Here is a 25,157-nt window from a genome sequence, read left to right as displayed (position 1 = left end):
CCCCCCAGCCCTGATAACCACAGAGGGCCTGCTTGCCCGCCTCTGTAGCTAGACTGCTCTCTGCTCTGGGGTTTTCCATCTCCTCCTCTCTGTCCCCTGCCCCTCCAGGGGTCCTCTCCTGGGCTTCACGCCTGCCGACACTGGCCTTCCCTGTGTCCTGGCTGATGATAATGCTCGGACGGGAGTGTGTGCGTGTGCGAGAGTGTGTGCACGTGCGTGTGCGTATGTGCGTGTGCATTAGCAGCCTGCTTTTCTCCCTCCCAGATCTCATACCACCTCTCCCCACGCCCCTCTTCCCTCCCTCTCATCCTTGTTGCAACCATTTCACACTCCTTTTGTCCACATTCGAGGACAAGGTCACCAGTGTCAGGCTGGGGGCGGGGGGGCGGTGGCGTTCATCTCATGTCCTGGGTCGGCGGCCTCTCCTAGAGTTGCCCGTAACCACTTCTAAGGATTCAGGCAACTGCTTAGAGCCAAGCAGACCAGGGGGAGGGGAAGCTCCCTCCTCTCCTTGGAAGAAGGACGATTCATTCCGACTCACACACTCCTCGTGTCTTGGCTGTCTCTGTGTCTGATGCCAGTGGGGGGCCATATTCTGAAACCCATGCTCAGCACATACATGCATGCACCATACGATGGTACACACATGCATGCACACGTGTGCACGCGTGTGCGCGCGCGTGTGGCCGTCCACACACCTAGACAGGGGCGCGTCGTTGGTTTTCCTCGTCAGGTGAGGACCAACTTCTGTTTGACATGTTGGTTTGGGTTCTGACTCTTTCTCAGTTTTCCTTTGCCCTCCTCGTCCCCCGTGTCGATTTAGAATCAACAGAAAGCAGCAGATTTTTGTTTATGTAGTTTGTGCCTTAAAGTTCACGGTCTATTGGGAATGTTGGAGAAACAGCCATTTAAAGCACAGGCTAGATCTGCTGCAGGTGTTTCTGGATGCTTTCAGGAGTAGATGGTGACGTTTGCATCTCTTCGTTTGGCCCCTTGCTTGCTTTTGTCACATCGTGAATCTCCTAAGGGAAGGAAACAGCCATTTGTGCCCTTGAAGGATTATGGTCCATCCGGGGAAACCCTGAAACCTGGAAGCCAACAATGGCTGCGGTCTAGTCAGTGCCTGCTGTGCTGTGGGCCTGAGCAGGGGACGGGCAGGGGGGGAGGGCTACGGGGCTGCACACACGGAGGCTTTCTTGAACAGGAGGCACCTGGTCTTGGGGGTCTTAAGGGTGGAGTAGGGGTCCTCAAGTGAAAGTGCGGCAAAGATCAGGAAGGCGGTCACAGCTTGTGTGACAGCTTCGAGATGTCACAGGTCAGCCTGTGAGGGGACAGTGAGTTAGCCCTGGTCCTCTGCCTGGGGTGAGGAGCACAGGGGGAACCAGAGACGGGGAGCAGGCTGCGTGCCTTTGCCTGCGGGCCTGGCTGGCAGGGGTACTGGGGCTGGGTGCTGACTTAGGCACAGGGAGAGGCTAGGCTGTGGGAGGAAGGAAATGGGCAATTCTAGATAGATTTGGGAAATTCTCGACTAAAAAGGTCACAGATGACATTTTTGTGGCATTCATGTGAATCTGTGGCTTGTGGGTGGCAGAGCCATTGTGCGTCATTTGGCCACATTTGGGTGTTAGATGTTACCTTAATTAACTACCTTGTACCAGCGAGTTCGATGCTGCGTGTTAGCACAGCAGTGTGGCTCTGGGATAGCAGAGTTTCAGTTGGGATAGCTAAGTTATTAGTACTCCAGGAATAAGAGTCCATAACTTAAAAAAAAAGTTACTAATATAAAGCCAAACAGATTGTTCTGTGTTAAGCTGTATAATAATATAACTTAAAGTAAGTCATGAAAATATAAACCAAGGGAAGGCAAATGCAGATTTCTAGAAGTCTCCCTTTTTTGTGTGTGTGTTTAGAAGTAATCCTTTTGCCTAGTGTTACAGAATATTTTCTCAGCCCATTTACGATATTTACGCTTCCACCCCTTGTGCAAATTCTGCCAACATCAGAAAGGCCGGGGCACTCTGGTTTTGCTTCTTGGGTTCTGGAACAGCCCATCTCCTCTTGCGGGAACTGCCCGAGGCCAGGACTCTCCTACGGTTGTTTTTCTGATGGCGTTTCAATTTCTGTTTTTCTCAGAGAATGAATTTTTCCTCCCCTAGAACAAATCTCTCCTTTGGGCAGTCTCTTTAGGAGCTGGTGGTGCTAAGTACCTCTCTCCTCAATCCCTCATGGTGATGGCGTTCTTGTGGCCACGGAAGAAACAGTTTCTAGAAAACTAGAAAGTGGGATGCTAGGGTAAGCCTGGGTACCACGCTCAAGAGTCCCGCTTGCCTTCCACCCCAGGGATTATGTCCTTCAGGCCTTACCACATTGGTCTTTCCTGCGTGGTCTCTGTGACCTCCTGGGCTGGTGGTGGTGGATGACTGAACCCTTCTTTGTAAAGGGACCTTGTAAAGGGTGAGACTGCCAGCCTGGGGGAGGGAGTTAAGCAGTGAGTGAAAGAGATGGGTCAAGGTCTTGAGGTTTCTACCTTTTTTTTTTTTTTTCTTTTTTCCCCTAACGTCAAATCTGGGTTCCAGGAGTCTGCTTCCTTCCTAAAGGTAACCGTGGAAGCTGGGGTGTCCCTCGAGGGCAGAGGCAATCCAGATGGAGTTTGCAGACAGCTCTCTTAAAGAAAGCTCTCTTGTTCCATGATGCCCGTGCTTTCTTTCCAAAGACAGTTTTCCTGGTTATAATGAGTGGTTTTCTCAGTCTCTGCTGGTGAAGCCACCTAGGAGTGGGGCAGGCTGAGCCGCAAGCTTGGGAAAGAGGTGGGTCTCTGCAAAAAGTCCCCAGGTGGCCCACTTGGGAACGTCCCCCAGACGGCATCCAAAAGGAGCCTCTGTTGATCCTAGAACAGTCCGTCAACAGGCTCTGCGGATGGGCGAGGCTCCTGAGGCTCAATGGATTATCTCCTAAAATCCCATGAACGCAGGCCTCACTCAGTCTGCCAGTTTGACCGACTGACACACAAGTCAAAGCTTATGACCACTGAGCCCAGGATTTCAAGATGCGTCGGGGGTAACGAGGCCAAGGAGGGCTTTATCCATGAGACATCACGGTGGCAGCCGCTTCTTGCCTATGATGCGTGGCCACCTCTGATTCTTACCCACTTGGTCAGCATGCTGGGCATAGCTTATGTCAGCACAGAGACCACTGGCCCCTGTGTCCCCTTCCCCGGCCTTCACGGGAAGTGGCCCTGGTCGCTTCAGGCAGATTGCTACCCCCAGCCCTCTTCATGGGGCACATTGGCATGTTTCCCATGACCTTGCTCTTTCCAAGGGCCCCACGTCTTCTGGCACAGTCTCCAGGAAAGAATTTCTCTCCTTGTCACCTTTTGGTATTCCTTGTGGTTACTTGTTGGTTCTTAAGAGGAAGGACAATCAATCAAGAGCTCCATGGAAGAAATGGTCATGGCATCTCCAGGGCAGAGTTAGGTCAGAGGGCAGGGGGGTGAAGGTCTAAGGATGTGACTCCTTGCCTCAGTTTCTTGAGACCCAAGACTCAAAGTGCCCATCTTGGAGGCCCTCTAGCCATTCCCAGTTGCCCGGTGGAGGCCTACCTGCTCTAACACCTTGCCTGGGGTGGGGGGGTGTGATCTCCTGACTTTGAGCTTGAAAAGACCTTTATGCTGACCTCATTCTGCAACCCCCCATCCCAGCAGCCACTCCCAATCACAGGATTTGGTGGCTGTGTATACTATTTGAAAAGTTTTGCAAAGAAAAAACATTTACATTTTAATTACTCCTTCTCAGTTCAAAGCACCCTCATTCTCAGGAAGTTCTTCTTCATGCCTAGCCTCAGTTTATCTTGCTGCTGTCAAAACCCATTTTGCCTTGTTTATCAACCAGTTGTGAGGTCCCATCTTTCTATCCCCTAAACCCTTGTCATCTGTAGGCTCACCCTTCTCTAATAGGCATTCTCTGCTCCTACTCCCAGGCTGTCTTTTCTATCCCAGGACCCCAAAAAGGCTTTGAGTTCCCCTCCCCTTGGAGTTGGGTTATGATGTACACAAGAAAACATGAATTTAAAGGTTACCTGAGCTCCTGGTGATTTAGGACCACCTGGCCCTTGCTGGTAGTAAGTCCATGGTGCCTTCCATGGCCCAAGAAGATGGTGTTCCTGGAGTTTCAGGGCCTTTGCATCTGATTTCCTTTCAGTCCTCTTGTTGCCAAAACCTGTGTCCTGTGTCTGTTTGCCCGGCACTCACTCAGCATGAGGCCTCCACTTTCCCAGAGGTGCCAGTGCCCAGCTTTCTGGACATTCTGTGCATGCTGGCTTGATCCTGATGTCTTGCCCTTCATGCAGTAGGGGTCCCTGAGTCTTCTCTAATGTTCTTTGGGCTTTGAGCCAGGAGCAGATTCTGTAGGCCCCTTTGTTTCTCAGTCAGCACCTTATTCTGGACTCCCAGGTTTGAATTCCTGCATCTCCTAAGATCCTGGCAAATCCAACCTGAGAGCCTGAGCCTTGGGGACCCCAGGGCCTCCACTTGGGATTGTAGGCTTGGCATGAATTTTTCTGCCCTCTTTACCTGAGCTGACCGTTTTGACTGTATCAGTCATCACGTTAGTTACTTCCCAACGTGCATGGTTGGCCTCAAACTCTGGTCCTTCTCCAAGGGCCCCGGTTCAGCCACCAATATCTCTCTTCGGGCTCACTTGACCTGTGGGACCCGGCATGGGCTGGCAGAGGATGAGGAGGAGGATGTGGACTGAAAGCCTCAGGGGCTGACTTCCTGCCGGTAGAGCTGCAGGGCGGGAGCTCCTGCTGCCCAGGGCTGACCGTGACACCCACGCCCTTTCTTGTTGCCAGGCGGAGACAGCAGCCAATCGCATCTGCAAGGTGTTGGCCGTCAACCAGGAGAACGAGCAGCTTATGGAAGACTATGAGAAGCTGGCCAGCGATGTGGGTACCTCTTGAGTTCCCCCAGCTGGCTCCGGCAGGGCTCTGCTACCCCACCCCGGGAGAAGAGGGAGCCCCAGAGCCTGTACCTCCAGACCCATCCCTGGGGTACCATCCCAGGCTGGGTGTAGTCCTTGGTCCCAGCACAGCTGACCCAGGGCAGAGGTGGGGCTCATCTCTAGGCTCCAGAAAGCCGAGTTGTAGGCTGTGTTTCTTGCCAACAAACAGGGAGCCCGGGAAACTTTTCACCTCTCTGGGTCTTGGGTTTTTTCCCCTTGCCGAGTGAGAGCTAAGCCAAGGGATCTCAAGGGCCTTTCTAGCCTGGTATACTGTTGTTCTGTGAGTCGCTTGGCCTAGAAAAACAGTATGCCTGGTTCTGAGAGGATGTGATCTGGAGATGGGATCAGTGCTGCCTCAGGCTCGCTAAGCAGCTGGGCCCACCCAGGGGACAGGAGGTTACAGGGCTGGGTTTGCTGTTCTGCCGTTGACTATATTTGGGGTAGGGCTCCACTTGCATAAAAGAATTCAGCCTTCTGAACAGCTCAGCCCAGCCTCTTGGTGGATCTGCCATCCAGCCTAGTAAGAATACAGGTGCCAGGTGTAAGCCCAGCTCTGCCATTCCAGCTTGGTCACCTTGGCAAGTCACATAACCTCACGGCGCCTCGGTTTACCTCTCTGTAACCTGGGGCAGGAGTCAAAGCACAGAACCCCATGGGATCCCAATCCTCATTCCGATGAGTCCGTCTGGGGGGCACGCTGGCACCTTGCAGGTGCTCGTTCTGTTTCCTGTCACCCATTCCACTCCTCCTCCACTTTCTCCACCATCATCACCTCATCCAGGCTGTTCCCTGCCTGTGTCCCAGAAGCCAGCCTCTTCCTTTTTGAGTCAGAGGCCCACATTCTAGAATTCTAGATCCCGGGTGACAAGGGCCTCAGGAAGCAGCTGTTATGGTTGTTACCTCCCCGGGACAGAGGACACCGAGGCCCAGCCAGCTGGTGGGGCTGGACCCAGAGCTCGGGTCTCCTCCTGGTCTGGCTGACTTCCTACCAGGTCCACGGTTCTTCCTTGGGCAGAGCTTGAGTTAACCCCTTCCCCTGGCAGAGAAGAGGCTGGTGGCCAGGCTGCATGAAGCCTGTAGCTCTCCTGGAGCCTGGCCTGTACTGCCGGGGAGTGGTAGCTGGGACGGGACATGCTGTCAGGAGAGACATCCCCCGGCACCCCCTGTCAGGGAAGGGGCCCAAAGGCCATAGGAGGGAAGGGAGGCAGCCCCTGGCCCCCCTCCCAGCATCCTCACGCCCTCCGCGTGCCCCTCCCCCCAGCTGCTGGAGTGGATCCGCCGCACCATCCCGTGGCTGGAGAACCGGGCGCCGGAGAACACCATGCATGCCATGCAGCAGAAGCTGGAGGACTTCCGGGACTACCGGCGTCTGCACAAGCCACCCAAGGTGCAGGAGAAGTGCCAGCTGGAGATCAACTTCAACACACTGCAGACCAAGCTGCGCCTCAGCAACCGGCCCGCCTTCATGCCCTCTGAGGGCAGGATGGTCTCGGTGAGCGCCGGGGAGCCGGAGCTGCTCCCGGCCGAATGTGGCACCGTGGGCGGGACAGGGCGGGACGGGCTTCCTTCCACCTGCATACGCTGTTCCAGAAATCGTTTCTCCCTTCCAGATTGCCACCCAGACTCAAGCCCCCTGTCTCCTGACCATCCCAGGTCAGACCTGTCCCGCCAGACCCCTGAATATCCACCCGGGCCTCCTAGCACCCCCTTCCCCCACCTTAGAAAACCATCTCTGCAAACTAAGTGCCTCTGGACATATTGAACCAAAGAGGGCATAATTCAGTAGCAATTAGGGTGATTTTTACTTTTTTAAACATTTTATTACTTTATTTATTTTGAGAGAGAGAGGGAGGATGTGAGCATGAGCAGGGGAGGGGCAGAGAGAGAGACAAGGGGAGAAAGAATCATAAGCAGGCTCCACTCTTAGTGCCAAGCCGACCCGGGGCTCGAGCCCACGACCTTGGGATCGTGACCTGAGCCCAAACCAAGAGTCAGATTCTCAACCAACTGAGCCACCCAGGTGCCCCTCTGTAAAATATTTTTTAAGCACTTAAAAAAAATGTGTTACCTTAAACAAGTAATGAGTTGGTGGTTTTTTTGGGTTTTTTTTGGTAGGATATTTCAAAGATACAAATCTGCTAAATACAGAAAATAGAAATTACTCATAATCTTAACTATCCAATATCAGCTTAAAAATGTTTTTTGAAATAAAGTGTTTTTTGGAAAAGATTCCTTTAGTCTATGTAAATAGGATTTTTTTAAAAATGTATTTATTTTGAGAGAGAAAGAGTACAAGTGGAGGGAGGGGCAGAGAAAGAGAGGAGGGAGAATCCCAAGCAGGCTCTGAGTCATCAGCACGGAGCCAACGTGGGGCTTAATCCCACAAATCCCTTGAGATCATGACCTGAGCCGAAGTCAGAAGACACTTGGGGCGCCTGGGTGGCTCAGTCAGTTAAGTGTCCAGTTCTGGATTTCGGCTCAGGTCATGATCTCATGGTTTGTGTGCCCTGCATCTGGCTCCACGCTGACAGTGTGGAGTCTGCTTGGGATTCTCTCTCTGTCCCTCTCTCTCTGTCCTTCTTGCACTGTCTCTGTTTCAAAAAGAAATAAAATAAACTTGGAAAAAAAAAAGGAGTTGGACACTTAACGAACTGAGCCACCCAGGCGCCCTACGTAAATATGATTTTTAAGGGAATTCTAAAGCATGTTTTACTTAATAAGCTGCTTTAAAAAACAAAAAAAAACAAAAAAAAACAAAACTAAGGGGTGCCTGGGTGGCTCAGTAGCTTAAGCATCCAACTTTAGCTCAGGTCATGATCTCACTGTTCACAAGTTCAAGCCCCATGTCGGGCTCTGTGCTGACAGCTCAGAGCCTAGAGCCTGCTTCAGATTTTGTGTGTGTGTCTCTTTCTCTGCCCCTCCCCGCTTGTGTTCTCTCTCTCTCTCCCTCTCTCTCACAAAAGTAAATAAAACATTAAAAAATATTTTAAAAACCCAACTAAAATTATATTGTGAATGGCTTTCCAAGTTGTTAAATTATCTTCATTTATGTTACTTATGTTATTTCCCCTTCCTTCTTGCCCTCTCTCAGACTCAGGGAGAAATGTTATGAGACAGACAAACATGCAAAAGAAAATTTAAAAACCCACCAAGATAGAGCTTTTGGCCTTCAAAATGAGAAATCAGGAGAAGGCACGGACATAAAAGGGAAGGGCAGGGAACGGCCAAGCCAGCAAACAGTATTGGAAGCCGGCAGGATCCCAGGGAATCTGGAGGAAAAGAAATAGGCCCTTTCCATTGTGTATGCACTTTGGAAAATTGCAGTCTTTTTATAGATTCCAGGCTGCATCTGCAGCTTTTAGGTGGCCAGAGCCTCAGCTGACCAGAGGGTGTTCTGTGCGAGTTAGAAGTGCCCCCTCTGGGTAGATGCGGCCTGTCCCCTGGGCCCCAGGTGGCGTGGAGGCTGGGTTCAGCCCACATGTGTCCAGTGGGCACCCTTGTGCTAATTGTAGAGACGACCCGGTGGGTGGCTCCCTGCCTGAAGGGCTGTGGGTTGTACTCAGCAGCTGTCACTGTCCTCAGGTGCATGGCCAGCTCACCCAGGCCAGGGTCCCTGCAGGCTCCAGGCTACTGCCCAGAGCCCATGAACAGATCCAGAAATGTGGGGAGGCTGGGAGGTTCCCATGCCTGCTTGCTTCATTCAGTTATTGTTCTTTTCCACTGGCTGGCCCTCCAGCCTCTTTGACTGGCCAGAATCCTGGGTCACAGAGGGCCTTGGACTCTTCACAGGGCTGCACACGCACAGCCCAATAGCTGGGTGGCCCACATGGACTTGGGCCTCACTCCCTGCCCAGGAGGCCTGGTGTCCATAAGCCCAGGTTAACACCAGTAGAGGGCTAGGTGGGTACAACTGAGATGGGAAAGGGGCTTCTTCCAGAAGGCTCGGGGCAGCTGTGCGGGTCTTGGGGGCCAGGTGGGGCTGACCCCATGCCTCTCATCCCTACAGGACATCAACAATGCCTGGGGCTGCCTAGAGCAGGCAGAGAAGGGCTATGAGGAGTGGCTGCTGAACGAGATCCGGAGGCTGGAGCGGCTCGACCACCTGGCAGAGAAATTCCGGCAGAAAGCCTCCATCCACGAGGCCTGGACGGACGGTAAGGCCAACCTGACCTCCTGCCTCCTGGAGGGTTCTGACCCTTGTGCTCCGCTGACTGAACTGCCAGGCCACAACTCCTTTCTCTCCTGCTTTTTGGTTTGTTTTGCTTTGTGTCTTACTGGTTGCTCGATGTTAGACAAGTTCATCAGCCCTTTGGTTGCCTCAGTTTCCTCGTCTGTAAAGTGGGGATAATCAGAGTATCAACTTCATAGGTTTATGAGAATTTGTTGGATTACTACATCTGAAGCATCAAGAAGAGTTCCTGGCATGGTACGATGCTGTGTATGTGTAATTTGTTGATGGTTCTAGTCGCCGTGATGATTTCTTCTTCCCTGAGTCCGTTAGGTTGGGGTTCGAATCCCGACTCTACCACCTAGAAGCAGAGTACATTTGGACCAGCAACTTCTGTAACATGCAGATGATCGATCGTGTGTCCTCTCCTGTGTTAGCTTCCTAGGGCCACCAGAACAAATGACCACACACTGGCTGGCTTAACAGAAGCGTGTTCTTTCACAGGTCAGGAGGGGTTCTAAGGGGAAGCGTCGGCAGAATTGATGCCTTCTGGAGGCTCTGAGCCAGAGGCCATCCGTGCTGCTTCCTGGCGTCTGGGGTTGCTGGCCATCCTTGGTGTCACTGACTTAGTTCAGTCCCTGCCTCCGTTCCCACATGGCTGCTTCTACGTCTCAGTGACGAAATTTCTCTTTCCTTTGCTAGTAAAGACACCAGTCATTGGATTTAGTCGTCTCCCTAATCTCGTATGACCTCATCTTAACTAATTGCATCTACAAAGACCCTGTTTTCTTTTTCCTTTTTTTTTTTTTTTTAATGCTTATTTGTTTATTTTTGAGGGGGGTGGGAAGGGACAGAGAGAGGATGAGAGAGAATCCCAGGCAGGCTCTGCACTCTTCAGCACAGAGCCCGATGTGGGGCTCAAACTCACAAACAGTGAGGTCATGACCTGAGCCGAAATCCAGAGTCAGATGCTTAACCCGACTGAGCCACCCAGGTGCCCTGAGACTTTATTTTCAAATAAGGCCAGATTCTGAGGTTCTGGGTTGACATGAGTTTTGGGGGACCCTGTTCAACTCAGCATACCACCTCGTAGGATTGTTGTAGGCATAAGTATCACAAGTACCTTTTATGCTTAGATTAGTGCATGGCACGTAGAATGTACTCAGTAAATGGTAGCCCTGGATATTCTTCCTCCACTGCCTTCTGGCCCCCAATTATAGTGACCTAGAGCCTTTTCCCTGTTAGCACAAGTGTGTTTCCATTACTCCAACTCAGAGGCATTTGGGCCCATGTCTGCTGTCTGCTTGTTGACGGCCGAAGTTAACTCCAAAGAGAGAGACTCACACCTGGAATCGTCTTTTCCTCAGAACCTGGGCCAGGGCTGGAGAAGAATCCACGCCGCCCGCCTCCTAGGGTTCTGCAGCCACTTCGGCTGGAGCCCCTGTGGCAGACCCTATTGGCTGGTGGGGCACAATGTCCCCAGACTCCCCCATTGGGCTCCATTGGGCTCCTCCAATCTCAGGCTGGAGACAATTAGGGACAGCCATACGCTGTGGCCACTCAGGGGCCGCCCGGCTTGGTAGGAGACGGGAGTGTGCTTGACTCAGCCTGAGGAGGTTGGGTTTCGCTCCGTGTTGTAAGAATGCTAGGATGCGAGGTCGCTGCCCCCCCGCCCCCCCCCCCCCCACATGCGCGAAGTTCTTTATGTAGGTACGGATGGTGCAGAGTACTAGAAACTGTACCAGTTCACCCATGCGCTTCTATCGTGTCCTCTCCAGGGCCAAGGAACCGCTCACAGAAAGGTACAGAGCAGGGACCCCATCAGCTGGCCAGCCGCCGGCAAGGACATGAGAAGTGCCGGCCCGCTGGCGGCGGACGCGGGTGCAGCCCCTGGGCAAAGCAGTCCGGTGACACACATCCCCACCTAACGGTGTTCTTGCCTGCTGACCTAGGAATTCTTGAGACTGTCTAAAGAATTAACCCTAAATGTGGGGAAATCACACGTCTGCGGATGGTTGCCATGAGACCCTCTATAATAGCACAAGGCAAGGGGCCTGAATGCCACACGGTAGGGCGGCAGGTGGTTACACCACTGGTGGTTCGGCCACGTGATGGAACGCTGGCCACCGGAGGGGGCACGTGGGAAAGCTGGCGCCAAGGCAGAGACTCTGATGGTGTGCTGCTGAATGTTTGAAAAGCAGGAAACAGAATTTACATATACCCTATGGTCTTACCACAGCCTCCGTATAAGGAAAGACTGAAAAGGAGTAGATAGGTAGGCTCATCTGTAATTTTTTCCCCTAAACTTGTCATATTATTATTTGGACTTAAAGAAAAAGAAAGCGGAGGGGTGCCTGGCTAGCTCAGTCAGGGGAGCGTGCGACTCTTGATCTCACGATCTTGAATTCGAGCCCCACATTGGGTGCAGAGATGACTTAAAAAGAAAATCTTAAAAAAAAAACCCAAAAAGCAAAGGAAAGAGAAGTAGAGGGAAGGGAAGGAGGGCCACATGAGGCGCAGTCTCCGGCCTCACGGCCCAGCTTTCGTTTGCTGAGCAGGGCAGAACATCCCTGGTGGACACAGACGTGGAAGGTGGGTGTGTGGGCAAGGCCAGGGCAGCCCCAGTCTGGTACCGGGTGTTTCACGAGACAGCTGGTGGACGTCATGTAGTGACAGCCCCAAGAGGTTCATTTCTCATCCCATTTCCTCCTGGAAAAGAGGGATCCAAGAAATGCAAGCCCTGCCCCACTCCTAAAGAGAGGGCAGTGTCCCTGACAGGGAATATTCTGGCCAGTGGTGGATTATTTGCAGAGGGCACTAGACATGCTGAGAAACTGAGACTGATTCAGGGGAGGGGTCCCTGCAGGGCTGCTGGGGGCTAGCAACAATAGCTGGAGAAACTCTAAAGATGGGGTGCCCCCGAGGTGCCTGGCTCGTTTGTTCCTGGTTATACCATAGGGCATAGCCCTGCACAGCCTTTGTATGTAACTGCTCCTCATGGCCATGGAACATGTACCATGTTCCATGGAAGGTAGTAACTTCCCTTACCTGGCCCCGTAGGGGATGTTCAGTTGCACATCTGCTTTCTCGAACTGCAGATCATCGATAGCTATCTGGTGGACATCTTCTGGGGATATACTCCCGGAAATGGGGCTCCTGGGGTCCCAAGGGGTGGATGGTTGGGGCCAAGAAGATGAGGGGCCCCGGCTTCCGCTTAGCCTTGTGTCCCTCTCTTTGAACCCAGGCAAAGAGGCTATGCTACGGCAGAAGGATTACGAGACCGCCACTCTCTCGGAGATCAAGGCCCTGCTCAAGAAGCATGAGGCCTTTGAGAGTGACCTTGCCGCCCACCAGGACCGCGTGGAGCAAATTGCCGCCATCGCACAGGAACTCAAGTATGTGAGGCCCAGTGAGGGCTGGGGCTGCTGGGGGAAGTGGGGCGTGGCCATGAAAAGTGAGGCGGCTGGGTACAGCCGGTGCCCCGGTGGGAAGGGCGTCAATACAGAGGACTCTGAGTATCCCCCAGGTGGAGAAGGAGCCTGTGACCCTTCCCGTGGAGGGCCTCCGGTCCTTCCCTGTAAGTAGTGCAGGACCAGAGGATGACCATGTACACTCTGAGCTCTCACTGGGCCTCAGTGTCTCCCTGCCATTGGACATTGGGGTCAAGACTGCATTGCCTCCAGCTCAGGCGCAGGGGGCCTTAGAACGGGCCTTCATTCATCTCCCAATGGTCCTCTGAAAGCCGTGGAGTTGGGGGTGGGAGGGCACGTGGAAGGTCTTGGTGAAGGGAGCGCACCCCCAGCCCCAGGGAGAAGAGAGCAGGCCGTGGAGGTAACCTGGGTCACCTGACCCTTCCTGTCTCTTCCCTTCCAGTGAGCTGGACTATTACGACTCACCCAGTGTCAACGCCCGGTGCCAAAAGATCTGTGACCAGTGGGACAATCTGGGAGCCCTGACCCAGAAACGGAGGGAAGCTCTGGAGGTGAGGGGCCCTGAGGGAGATGGCAGCTCTGTGTGCCTCTTTGCTTTGGGCCAGAAGGTTCCACTGCGTTGCCTGGACCTGCCGTGGCCTGTTGAAGGTTCACCCTGGCGCTGGATTGGGCTTTGCCTTAATGGAGACGCCTCCTTTGTGGCCCTGACCATACCTCCCCCTCATCGTTCAGTGCACTTCACAGCCCAACCCCAGCCCTTGGAGAATTTTCCTATCTACAAACCAGACCGGGGGCCAGGCCGGGTGATTCCAATGTGGGATGGTCCGTAGACCCCACATTAAGAAGCAGTGTCCCAGAGAAAGTCTGTTCTTTCGGTCTGACTTAGTCTGGTGCTTCCAGACTTGGACCCCTTGTGGCTGGCCAGGAGGACCTTGGGGGTTCAGGGGTGGGGGGAGCAGAGAGTGGTGATTCTGGATCTGACTCTGCTGCAACCCTTCTATCCACCCCCTCCCCTCAACTGCCATTCCTAGCGGACAGAGAAACTGCTGGAGACCATTGACCAGCTGTACCTGGAGTATGCCAAGCGGGCTGCACCCTTCAACAACTGGATGGAGGGGGCCATGGAGGATCTGCAGGACACCTTCATCGTGCACACCATCGAGGAGATCCAGGTGCGCTGCGGACCCCTCACCCCTGGAAGCTGCACCCCCACCAGACACCCGTGGAAACCTCACTCTGCAAACCTTACTCCTGCATGACTGCTCTCTAAGGAGAGGGTGGGGGAATGGAGATAGCGTGCAAGGAGTTGATAGGTTTGGAAGAATTGCATTTTATTTATTTTGACTAGGTAATTTATGCAGATTGTGTAAAACCAAAAAGATAAAAAGAATATTACGATAAATTCTCCCTCCTACTTTTGTCTCCCAGCCCCGCAGTCTCTGCACATGCAGGCAAATAGATTTATTTATTAACACGTTCTTCCCCATACCCCTTTTTAACACAAAAAGTAGCTTTCGTTGGGTACTGTATTCTGAACCCTTTATCTTTAACTAAATATTTTGGAGCTCATTGCATTGTAATAAACCACTTCCCCATTCTTTTATACAGCTATGGAGTATTAGGTTTAAAAGATTTTGCAGAGGGAGAGCCTGGGTTGGGGGAGGTCACCCGGGGAGCAGACTTGTCCCCGACCTGACTGCGGGGTGGTGCGCACTCTAGGGTGGTCGCCCCTGACTTTACCAGCCACAGGCATGAAGCGGTTGCTTTAATGGCTCTGCCTTCACCTCCCCGTGGCCAGCCCTGCTCTCCTGGTTCTCAGCCATGAGCATCCTCGGTTGATACTCCAGGTCTCCCCGCTGGTGTGGGGCCATGCCTTCAGTGGCCTTCCCACCCACCTCTACCCTGGGACCTGTAGGGCTCCCGTAGTTCATCTTGCCCACACGAGGCACCAGTCACTATGTTTCTCTTTCATCCAGGGACTGACCACAGCCCACGAGCAGTTCAAGGCCACCCTCCCTGATGCCGACAAGGAACGCCTGGCCATCCTGGGTATCCACAACGAGGTGTCCAAGATTGTCCAGACCTACCACGTCAACATGGCGGGCACCAACCCCTACACAACCATCACTCCTCAGGAGATCAATAGCAAGTGGGACCACGTGAGTCCAAGGGCTGGTGGGACATTGTGGCCGAGCCATTACAAGTTTTATGAGGGCAGGGATTTTACCTTTTTTGTTGTTGATTTTCATTGATTTTATTGATTTATTTATTTCATCATTACATGGCAAGCGTTCATCTGCCAAGTTAATGAATGACTGAATTTCTGGAACAGGTCAACATGTTCACTCTTGTTCTATTTACTGACTGGCCCCTTCCCTTCATGGCTCCTCCATTCCCTGATCTGAAGAATGAGGCAGGTGGCTGGTCCATTCCCAAGGTTCTGTGATTGTTCCCACCCCAGGTGCGGCAGTTGGTGCCACGGAGGGACCAGGCCCTGACGGAGGAGCATGCCCGCCAGCAGCACAACGAGAGGCTACGCAAGCAGTTCGCGGCCCAGGCCAATGTCATCGGGCCCTGGATTCAGACCAAGATGGAGGTGAGTCCCATCATGGGAGGCAGGGATAGGGGTTTCCACCCCTTCCCAGCACCGTCCCAGCCAGTCAGGCTTGCCCTGTCTCCTCCTTGGCGAGACTCGTGGAGGAATGCAGTCCTAAGTAGGTTCAAGATTGGTCTGCTGCCCTACAGAGGGTGTGGAGCCTGTCAGGGAAGGCCGGTGGGTTGATCCCAATGTCTGGTTCGGGAGCGAAGACCTGCACAGGGATGCCACTGAAGAGCCACCTGAGAAAGTCCCACAGAGGGATGAGTGCCTGGGGAACTGACTAGCTTACTTCGGCTTATTTGGCTAACCAGGCCTCCCTTCCTCCTGAGCAAAGAGGAGGATCTTTCCAGAGAGAGAACCGAGACTCGGGTAGGCATAGAACTTTTTATTGAATCGTTGGGCCAGATATTGGGGTTCTGTAGATCAGGGAAGGGGGCACTGCTAGGGTTAGAGCATGGTGTCCCTCCAAGCTCCTTGAGGGCAAAGACCATCTCGAGGTCATGTTTGTGTCTCTCCTGTACCCCAGCCCTATCTGCTTAGCACATTGTGCATAGTAGGTGCTCAGGAAATATTTGCTGGGTCGAATTGAGTGCACAGAAAGGGCTTTTACAAATGTTTGTTTACATGGATGAAGGACAGACAGGAAGGGGGATTAGGCCTGGCCCATGGGGCAGGTGGGATTGAGGCAGGCCAAGGCAGGCATAGCCACTGAGGAGGTAAGTCTGGTGCTCTGAGGCTGTGAAGAATCTGGCTCCCTGGGCACAGAGAGAGTCCCTGAGATGGGTGACAGTTGGGAACAAGGCTTGGGCGGGGAGTTTGAATGGCAAGCAGAGGAATGAGCATTTAGGTTAGCAACTGACCTTGCAGCCCCTTTCTGAGGTTGAGAACTACTTGAGAGACAGGAATTATTTCATCTGATGATGACAGTGTTTGTCATACCCCTTTATGATGCTATTTCCATGCCAAAGTGCGTCCCTGCTGAATGTGTCTTGCTCTCGGCTTACTAATTACCACTGACGGGTTCCCTGGTGCTGGAGTAGGAACCGAGGAATCATCTGAGGGGCTGACTGATGACCTAGGCACCCCAGTCCTTACCCTAGGGGCGCAGAGTGGGGTAATCTGACCAGGGCTTCCTTCTGGGTGAGCAGGAGATTGGGCGGATCTCCATTGAGATGCACGGGACCCTGGAGGATCAGCTCAGCCACCTGCGGCAGTATGAGAAGAGCATCGTCAACTACAAGCCCAAGATCGACCAACTGGAGGGCGACCACCAGCTCATCCAGGAGGCTCTCATCTTTGACAACAAGCACACTAACTACACCATGGAGGTGGGTGGCGCCGGCTCTGCTCCACCAGGAAGGGAGCCCCGGATCCCATTCTGCTCCCTGCCCCCTGGGCTGGGGCAGGGGACAGTTATTCATCTTCCAAGGAAGCTAGCTGGTCATACTAGGAGGACAGACTCTTTGGAGTGAGGGGATACACACTGCTTCTCACTCCTAGAGCTCGGGGCCTTCAGTCCTCAGGGCCTTCTGAATTTCCAGGAAGTTTGTTGAGTATGCAGACTTTAGGCTCCATCTCCAGAATTTGATTCACGAGGTCTGGGGTGGGGCTGAGGAATCAAAATTTTTAACAAGTACCCTGGTGATTCAGGTGCGGGTGGTCTCCAAACACTGGCTTAGGCACCTGCTTTCCAGGCGATGAATTGTTTGGGCCATGAAGGCACGTACGTGAGGTCACAGAGCAGGATATACGGGGAATTACCCAGGCTTCGTTCTTTAATCCTTCCCTCTACCAAACCTGCCCTCCTTCCTGACCTGACCCATGCTGTCAGTTCTGGTCTCTGCTGTCCCAGGCAGAGGCCACCGCCCTGCCTGAACTTCCCTGCTCATCATCTGGGTTCTCTGTCCTAGAGAGTGTGTTGTCCTTGTCCTGGTGATGCTGTAAATCTGGACAGAAGGCTGGATTTGATTGCTTGGGCCATTTTGACAGTTGGGGGAAGGGAGTAGCCAGGAGCGGCCTGGGTCCGGGCCTGGGGGGGCCCTTTGATGACAGGCCCCTCATGCACCCCTAGCACATCCGTGTGGGCTGGGAGCAGCTCCTCACCACCATCGCCAGGACCATCAATGAGGTGGAGAATCAGATCCTGACCCGAGATGCCAAAGGCATCAGCCAGGAGCAGATGAACGAGTTCCGAGCTTCCTTCAACCACTTTGACCGGGTGAGAGCCCCTGCACTTAGAGCAGCCCCCAACCCTTGCCCCAGGGCCCTGGAGGGCACTGCCCAGGGGATGGGCGGCCATGCTGGGCCAGTTCCTGGGCAGGAAGTGCTGTCAACCTGTCCTGGTGTCCTGTGAATTTCCCTGCTTTTCTGAAGCAAGAGCTCATGTAGTGGGTAGAGACAGGCTGTTTGGCCCATGACGCTTGCTCTTCTGCCATGAGAGGTCAGCCCTTGGGAGCAAGGCTACCATGGCCTTAAGGGCAGGCCTGATGTCCCCTGGCTGTGGGGACTATCACTTGCCTCTGCCTCAGGACAGAGGAGCAGAGGCTTCCTCCCCACCGCACCCCCCACCCCCACCCCACAGCCTTCGGGAGACGCTATGGGGGTGTCAGTGATGTTAAGTCATGGGTTCTCATCCTAGCTCAGGGACAGGCTGGGCTCTGTGTGGGCTGCCCCTCCCAGTGCCCTGGGGCTCCGGGGCGGCCAGAGGGGTGGAAGCATGGGGCCAGGTGCTGCCCACCACCTCTGCCTGCTTCACTGTCCTCCAGCCTCTTGGGTGAGGTGGGTGAGGCCCTCTTAGAAAGCCGGGTCTGGGCATTGGGGCTGGTGTGGGCTGGGCACCCCCACGGCTCACCGTGCTCCCCTCTGGCCTGCTTCCCGGAGCAGGGCTGTGTGCGCCAGGGAGAGGGCACCCTCTGGACCTGGTCCGTGTGTCTAACCGTGTGCACTTTTATTTCCCCTCCTCCCCTGCCCCTTCCACCCTCCACCCTCTCCGTCCGCATGCCTTTGTCCCTGTGTCTCCCCACACACACCACCCTCCACCCGGGGCATGGCCCACCCCCCTCCCCTCACGGCCTCCACCTCCCTGGCACCGCATGGCTCGCTGCCTGGCGCACGGCGGCCCCAGGATCACTCCGGCACGCTGGGTCCCGAGGAGTTCAAAGCCTGCCTCATCAGCTTGGGTTATGATATTGGCAACGACCCCCAGGTACTTGCCTCCTGCATGGAGCACGCTCAGGGGTGGCATCCGGGGCGAGAAATAACGCGTTTCTCCTTTTTCTTTTCTCTCTCTGTCTGGATCTCCCTGTCTTCCCTTTCCTGTGGGCCTCGGGGCTCGTCTTCTCCTGCTGTCCCTGCCTGGCCTGCGTCGGGCTCCTACCTCTGACCTCTGCCCTTGGTTGTCTTTCATGGGAACCTGCTCGGGTCCCACCTTCCTCTCTCCTCGTTGCCCTCCATCCTGTGGACCAACTTTTGTACCTCCCTCTTCTTTCTCCTCCCTGTGGATGTGTCTCTTCCTGTGTTCCTTTTCCCCTCCAAACCTCCCAACCGTACACCTTGACCTCCCCTCTGGCCATCTGTTCCCTGTCTTCCTGGCCCCGGGCCGGCTCTTCCTCCTCCTGCCTCTGACCCTCGCTACTGCCCCACAGAAGAAGACAGGCATGATGGACACGGATGATTTCCGCGCCTGCCTTATCTCCATGGGTTACAACATGGTAATGTAAACCCCACCCTCTGTTCTGGCGAGGGCCAGCCAGCTGGCCAGAGAAGCCAAGTCCTGGCCAGGGCAGGCTGGAGGCCCCAGGCTAGGGGCTGCTCTCCCCGGAGGGCCCTCAAGATTCTGGTCGGTGGGGAAGATGGCGCCCTGAAGTCTGGGCCCGGCCTCGTGGCCTGTGCGTGTCTCAGAGGCCTGGCCTTCTCCCCTCCGTCTCAGTGCCGGCATTGTCTTTTGGTACTTACTGTGGAGATGGGCTTTTTCACTCCCATGGCAGATGGCGGGGCTGACCCCAAGGCCAGCAGGAAGGACTGGTAGTTCGGCCTTTCTGGCCCCGAGTTGGCTCTACTTCGTCTTTTCGTGAAGCAAGAGATTTCTGTCTCTGCCCTGGTGGGGGCTCCAGCCACGCCTGCCGTCCCTTGGCCTTCACAACTTTCTCAGTGGTCTGCTCCCACGCAGGCCTTCTGAGCAGAGCAGGGGCCTACCTGGGCGGCCGGGCAGCTCCTGAGCCATGATGCAGAGCGCAGAGCTTGTGGGCTGCCCGGGGCAGAGCAAGGGTGCAGGCTGTCTATGTGGGGAGCCCAGGAGTAAATCCCAGCTCCACTATCTCCAGCTTGGGGACCAGGGGAACCCTGCAGGCCTGTCGTAAGGGTTAAATGAAGGAACTTCCCTGAATGCTGGGCACGTGTCTGGCACACAGAGTACGGGGTGGTGGGGAGAGCACAGGCTGTGGAGGCAGACCATCCAAGTTCAAGTCCCAACTCTACTACTTACTGGCCGTGTGACCTTGAGCAAGTCACCAAGCCCGTCCGGGCCTCGGGTTTCTCATGTGGAAGCCTGATGGAAATAATAAATGCCCGTGTCCTATGGTCATGGTGAGGGTTAAGTGAGATGAAATGTGTGTGGTGGTTAGAGTAGCGCCTGGCGTGCAGTGGTTGTGATTACAGCTGTGACCGGCATTATCAGCATTTGCTCCCCCCGGGAACCTGCAGGGGGCGGGAAGCCTGAACCGGATGTTGTGTCCCTGTCATGCCCTCAGGACAGCCCAGGTTAGGTCAGAGGGCCGCTGTGCCCCGCCTCTGACAGCCTCAGGCTACTCTGAGCCCCCTGGGGCTTCAGGACCATAGGAGAGATTCCCAGCGGGCTGTGTCAGAGAGGCTGACAGGCCTGGGGTTGGCTCTTTTCTCCAGGGAGAGGCAGAATTTGCCCGCATCATGAGCATTGTGGACCCCAACCGCCTGGGGGTAGTGACGTTCCAGGCCTTCATCGATTTTATGTCTCGGGAGACGGCCGACACGGACACAGCAGACCAAGTCATGGCCTCCTTCAAGATCCTGGCTGGGGACAAGGTGGGTCTGCTATGGCGTGGGCACCGTGCAGGGGCCACTCTGATCTGGAGGGGAGGCCACTTGCACCCCATAGCCTCTTCCTCCCGCTGGGGCCTCCCAGTGCTGTCCACTTCTACCCATGTCTGTAATGCCTGGGCATCTGCTAAGGTGTTAGGACACATATTAGCTTAAAGGGGTCTCCTGCCAGGGCGTGGGACTCCTTCACACTTGGGATGGAGTGATGAGTGACAGAGGTGGGTAGAGTGGGGGTCGGGGGGGGGGGTATGTGACTGAGTGATGTAAGGGTGATGTCACCCTTACGTCACTCTGGGCATAGGTGTGGAAGGTTGGAGGGGAGCAGGAGGGAAGCATGTCTCGCATTTGTCTACCCCAAGCAGCAATCCGTTTTGGTTTCCAAATTTCCCAAGTTCCCTGCCTGGCAGTGGAAAAGTGGGAGCACCAGGGGAAACTAGCAAAGCAGGGATTCTAGGGGCCAGATTTCCTTTAATCCTTAATGCCATCCTTTCCTTTCAGACGGGAGAGATTCAGTTATAAAAAACGAAAGCCAATAGGGATTTATGATTTTGGAAATGCCTCAATCCATAAGGGAAAAAAGACTGAACCTATAGAGGTTCCTAAAGGTCTGATTTAAGTTCAGGGACACCTTATCAGAGTCATACCTAGAGCTGGAATGACCCTCAGAAACCACCTTGTTGAAGTGACTCTGGGGCCTGGTCTCCTGACTTCTGGAGTGATCTGATCAACCCCACCCTCCTTGAAACTGGTTCCTTGGGGACTCTGGCAAAAAGTAGGGCATGGGGCTAGGGGCCCACCTTGTGGGTCAGATCCTGTGAGTGAGCCCTTCTGGAGCCTGAAGCTCCCAAGAGAAGCAGCTTCCAAGGAGGCCTGTCATGGGCAAGCAGATAACCTGGATCCGGAGCCAGGCCGGGCGGGGGTGGGGGCAGGGGCAGGCCCAAGACCTGCCAACGCAGTGGAGGAGATAGCAGCCGGGTGTCAAACTTGGATGCTCACTGTTTGCTGAAATGACACGACCTCCACAGAGCCCAGCTTGAGTGTGTGTGGGGTCCCCTGTCTTCCACCAGAGTACCTGCTGGTGTTGATCCTGCCCATGGTTCCTGCAGACTAGAGTGGTACATGAAATTACAGGTGTAGTTCCCACTTTGAATTAGCTTGGAAGCGGGCCAAAGTCGGTGTTGCAATGGCAAACAGGAGATTTTAAATGCCTGTGTATTTCGTGGTGTATGTGTATGCCTGTGTATGCATAATAAACACACGTGTATACTTGGTGTACACGTGGATATGTGTGCACACACATGCCTGCGTCTCCAGAAGCGGGAGGGCGGGGCACTTCCTGCCGCCCTGAGTGAGGGTCCCGGCCGCCCCGCCCGCTCTCTCTGCAGAACTACATCACGGTGGACGAGCTGCGCCGAGAGCTGCCGCCGGATCAGGCGGAGTACTGCATCGCCCGGATGGCCCCCTACACCGGCCCCGACGCCGTGCCCGGTGCTCTGGACTACATGTCCTTCTCCACGGCGCTGTACGGCGAGAGCGACCTCTAACCCGCCGGCCCCGGCCAGCGCCCTCGCCCTGCCCGCTGTGCGCCCCCGCCCTGCGCCCCCGCTGCTCCCCCCCGCCCGCCACCCCAGCCCGGGTTTGGTCTCCTCGCGCAGCCTCGAACCCTCGAAACGGGCGAGCCGGGACCCACGTGGCGTCGAGCCGCCCTGCCCACAAAGTGACAGTTTACAAAATTATTTTCTGCAAAAAAAAGAAAAAAAAAAGTTACATTAAAAAAAGTAAAAACAAAAAACACAAAAAAAAAACACCAAAAAACCACATATTTTATTATAGAAAAAGTATTTTTTTCTCCACCAGACTTCAATGGAAAAGAGGAAAAATTAACTGTTTGCACCGAAATGTTTTGTTTTGTTGTGACATAGGAAAATAACCAAGCACAATGTTATATTCCATACTTTTTATCGATTTTTTTTTCCTCTCTGTATCATCTGCTGTATTCATTTCGCCAATCTCATGTCCACCTTGTTGTGGGAGTGGGGGTGGGGGGTGGGGGTGGGGGGATCTTGTCAAAAGGCACATTGGTGCATGTGTGTTTGCTAGCTCACTTGTCCATGAAAATATTTTATGATATTAAAGAAAATCTTTTGAAATGGCTGTTTTCTAAGGAAGAGAATTTATGTGGCTTGTCTCCTCGTTTTTAAGTCCAGAAGTGTGGTTAGGTTCTTTATCAGCACACACTATTTTCCCTTTAATTTTAATATTGCCTATTAAAAATGGTCAGAACAAGATCAGAGAGTGTGGACAACTTTGGTATTGCTTGTCACACACCATATTAAAGCAACAGCATTCCCATGACCGCTTTTTGCTTGCTCCTTGCTTACTGTTTTCCAGAAGTGTGTGTGTGGGGTCAAGGATGATGGGGGCCACCTGTACCCAACCTTAATATGTTTATGACCTTGGCATAGTCAATCCAAGAGTTGGATACTTTACTGAAAGAGCCACCCAGGCGACCCCCTTTATTTTAAAAAAGAAAAGGTGGTTTCCTCAGAAGGCTCCTGTGAGTTGAGAATAAGGTCACAGATGTGACCCATTAAAGGAAGGGGCCGTTTAATGATAAGTCCTACCTTTGTTTTCTGTGGCATGAAACAGCTCTGTGACATCTCTGTGCCCCCCTTCCTTGTATCTTTGCTACAAGGGAACGCACTGAGGTCTCAATAACCCTTCCCACCCCTTGCTATTCAAAATGTTCCACAGACAACAGCTGTCCAGCATCACCTGGGAGCTTGCTGGAAATACAGAGTCCCAGGCCCCACCCCAGACTTTCAGACTCAGAATCTGCATTTTTTTTAATGTTTATTTATTTTTGAAAGAGTACAAACAGGGGAGGGGCAGAGAGAGAGGGAGACACAGAATCCGAAGCAGGCTCCCGGCTCTGAGCTGTCAGCACAGATCCCAATGTGGGGCTCGAACCCACGAACTGTGAGATCATGACCTGAGCCAAAGTCGGACGCTTAACTGACTGAGCCATGCAGGCACCCCATAGTCTGCATTTTAACAAGATCCCCAGGGGATCTGTGTGCACTGCTCTGGCTTCTGTAGTTTTTTCTCCTTACCTGTCTCTCCTCCCTGAGGCTTTTACTTCAAGTACAGGGAGTAAAGACAATTAGTGATCATACCAGTAATAACAGTGCAGTAGACTGCCATTTCCCAAATGGGTAAACTGCACTACAGTTCCCTTATCTGTTAAGTGGGAATAATAGTGCTTTTGGAAAGCCATCGCGGTAACACATAGAGCTCCAAGAATATTAGAACATTTTGGAATATTCACTTCCCAGGGAAGGAGGCAAGAAGGCCATTCAGAAGGAAGGACCTGGGGTAGAGGTTGGCATTTGCTTTGGGAAACATTCCTGTCAGTGTTACCACTGGCTGGTAAAAAGTCCAGAAAATGCTCAGCGTCGGTCCGCTGTGGGTATAGCTGCACGGGGAGAGCCGTGGAACAAGGCCAGAGGTTGGTCTCGGAAGGTCAGAGTCCTTTGAGAGAGGCCAATACATAAGATGGCTTCTTTTAGCTATTTATACGCAAGTCTAACCAAGGGTACAGTGGGACAGGAGTTGAAGAGAAGGGGAAATCGTGCCAACCAGAAAGTTTCCTAAACCTGGGGTGCAAGCACTTTACCATACCACAGTTTCCAGAGGTACAATCAATCAACCTTTTCACTGCTTGCTTTAAAAAAGAAATTGTGTAAGAGTCCTTTCAATGCAAGTATGCTTACTGAGTTATTCCACATCCTTTAGAGAAATTCCCTTATTTGATTTTTTCAATATTCAAGCGTGCTTGTATGTGGGCAAATGACTATAGTTACTTTAAATGTTCAATCTGTTAAGGAGATAAAAATTTTAAAACCTGTTTCTTAAGCTTTCTAGGTCACCACACTTGTCTTAATATATTGACAATATGATTTTTTCTGTAAAAGTAAAAACACTCTTGCTTGTCCTAATCATTCATACATCTTAAGTTAACCACCCACAAACAACCCCGTTTAAATTTCCCAGAATAATTAAGTTCCTTTAAATATTTTAAACATATTTACGAATTTTCATTCTTTCCAGTACATCAGACTCCCACCAAGGCAAATTCAAATTGAAGCAGCAAAGTCTTAGCACAAAGCAGTTGAAGTATTATAAATGTAAATCAAGTTCTCTGGAGCAGTGCAAAGCTGTTTACTAACAATTCTCTTACACCTCCAAAATTAAAGTCATGCATTTAATTTCAATTACACATTCCAGATGAAAATCCCAAAGCAGATAGGTGCTGGGCTCTCTTATGTGTTCAAACTCCTTAGATTAAGCCACAGGTTGTCACGAGTATAAAACTGTGTAACCCCCCCTCCCCCCCTCCAGAATCTTAATACTGAGAGTCTGACTTACTTCATCCATTTACTTATTTCTACATAGGTGATTTTAAGTTCCCCTGTTGCTCATTGCTGAGTTTTCGGGTCACAGGTTCAGAATTGTGACATCTGTCATGTGGCGATTCCAAACCAGGACACAAGATGAAGTGCTCACCCACTTCTAGATTTCACCCAAGGCACCGGGGAACTCATGACCTTGACTCCAATAGTCAAGTGCTGTGTGCTGTGCCCCGAGCCCATGTCCCTCACCTGCTGGTCATCTCTTATGTTTCACCTTTTGCCAATTTTCATTGTAAACAATTCCAGCTTACTTGCAATGATAGGGTAGGTGGAATTTTCTGTCCTGATGCAGGTGGCAGTTGGTTGTTCCTGCATCCTTGGGATAAGCTCATTGACTCTCTTTCTTGCCTATGTAGAGCATGCATTTCTCTTGTATTTTTATCTGCCTCTGTCCATACATTTGGAGGGACTTTGGTG

At 53.0% G+C, this 25,157-nt stretch overlaps 1 protein-coding gene across 4 annotated transcripts in view; it reads left to right on the top strand.

Annotated features, from left to right (window-relative positions):
• Positions 1 to 22,073, top strand: part of ACTN1 (actinin alpha 1) — a 95,733-nt gene extending 73,660 nt beyond the window's left edge. For 2 of the 4 annotated variants that reach the window (XM_078448096.2, XM_078448099.2), the window contains exons 9-22: positions 4,849 to 4,941; positions 6,259 to 6,489; positions 9,004 to 9,151; positions 12,410 to 12,560; positions 13,039 to 13,147; positions 13,628 to 13,768; positions 14,573 to 14,755; positions 15,058 to 15,192; positions 16,344 to 16,523; positions 17,267 to 17,413; positions 18,320 to 18,400; positions 18,840 to 18,905; positions 20,095 to 20,253; positions 21,654 to 22,073. In XM_078448096.2, coding sequence (XP_078304222.1) covers positions 4,849 to 4,941; positions 6,259 to 6,489; positions 9,004 to 9,151; positions 12,410 to 12,560; positions 13,039 to 13,147; positions 13,628 to 13,768; positions 14,573 to 14,755; positions 15,058 to 15,192; positions 16,344 to 16,523; positions 17,267 to 17,413; positions 18,320 to 18,400; positions 18,840 to 18,905; positions 20,095 to 20,253; positions 21,654 to 21,812 — 1,983 coding nt within the window. In that variant the 3' untranslated portion in view covers positions 21,813 to 22,073. The remainder of the gene's footprint in view (positions 1 to 4,848; positions 4,942 to 6,258; positions 6,490 to 9,003; positions 9,152 to 12,409; positions 12,561 to 13,038; positions 13,148 to 13,627; positions 13,769 to 14,572; positions 14,756 to 15,057; positions 15,193 to 16,343; positions 16,524 to 17,266; positions 17,414 to 18,319; positions 18,401 to 18,839; positions 18,906 to 20,094; positions 20,254 to 21,653) is intronic. The other 2 variants (XM_078448098.2, XM_078448097.2) reach the window with 2 other exon arrangements.
• Positions 22,074 to 25,157: the final 3,084 nt, after the last annotated feature.

This window comes from Panthera onca, chromosome B3 (genome assembly GCF_046562875.1).
Source record: "Panthera onca isolate mPanOnc1 chromosome B3, mPanOnc1 haplotype 2, whole genome shotgun sequence".
Lineage (NCBI taxonomy): Eukaryota > Metazoa > Chordata > Mammalia > Carnivora > Felidae > Panthera > Panthera onca.
The sequence above is the reverse complement of the archived record's forward strand: the minus strand, read 5'-3'. Positions and strand labels throughout refer to the sequence as shown.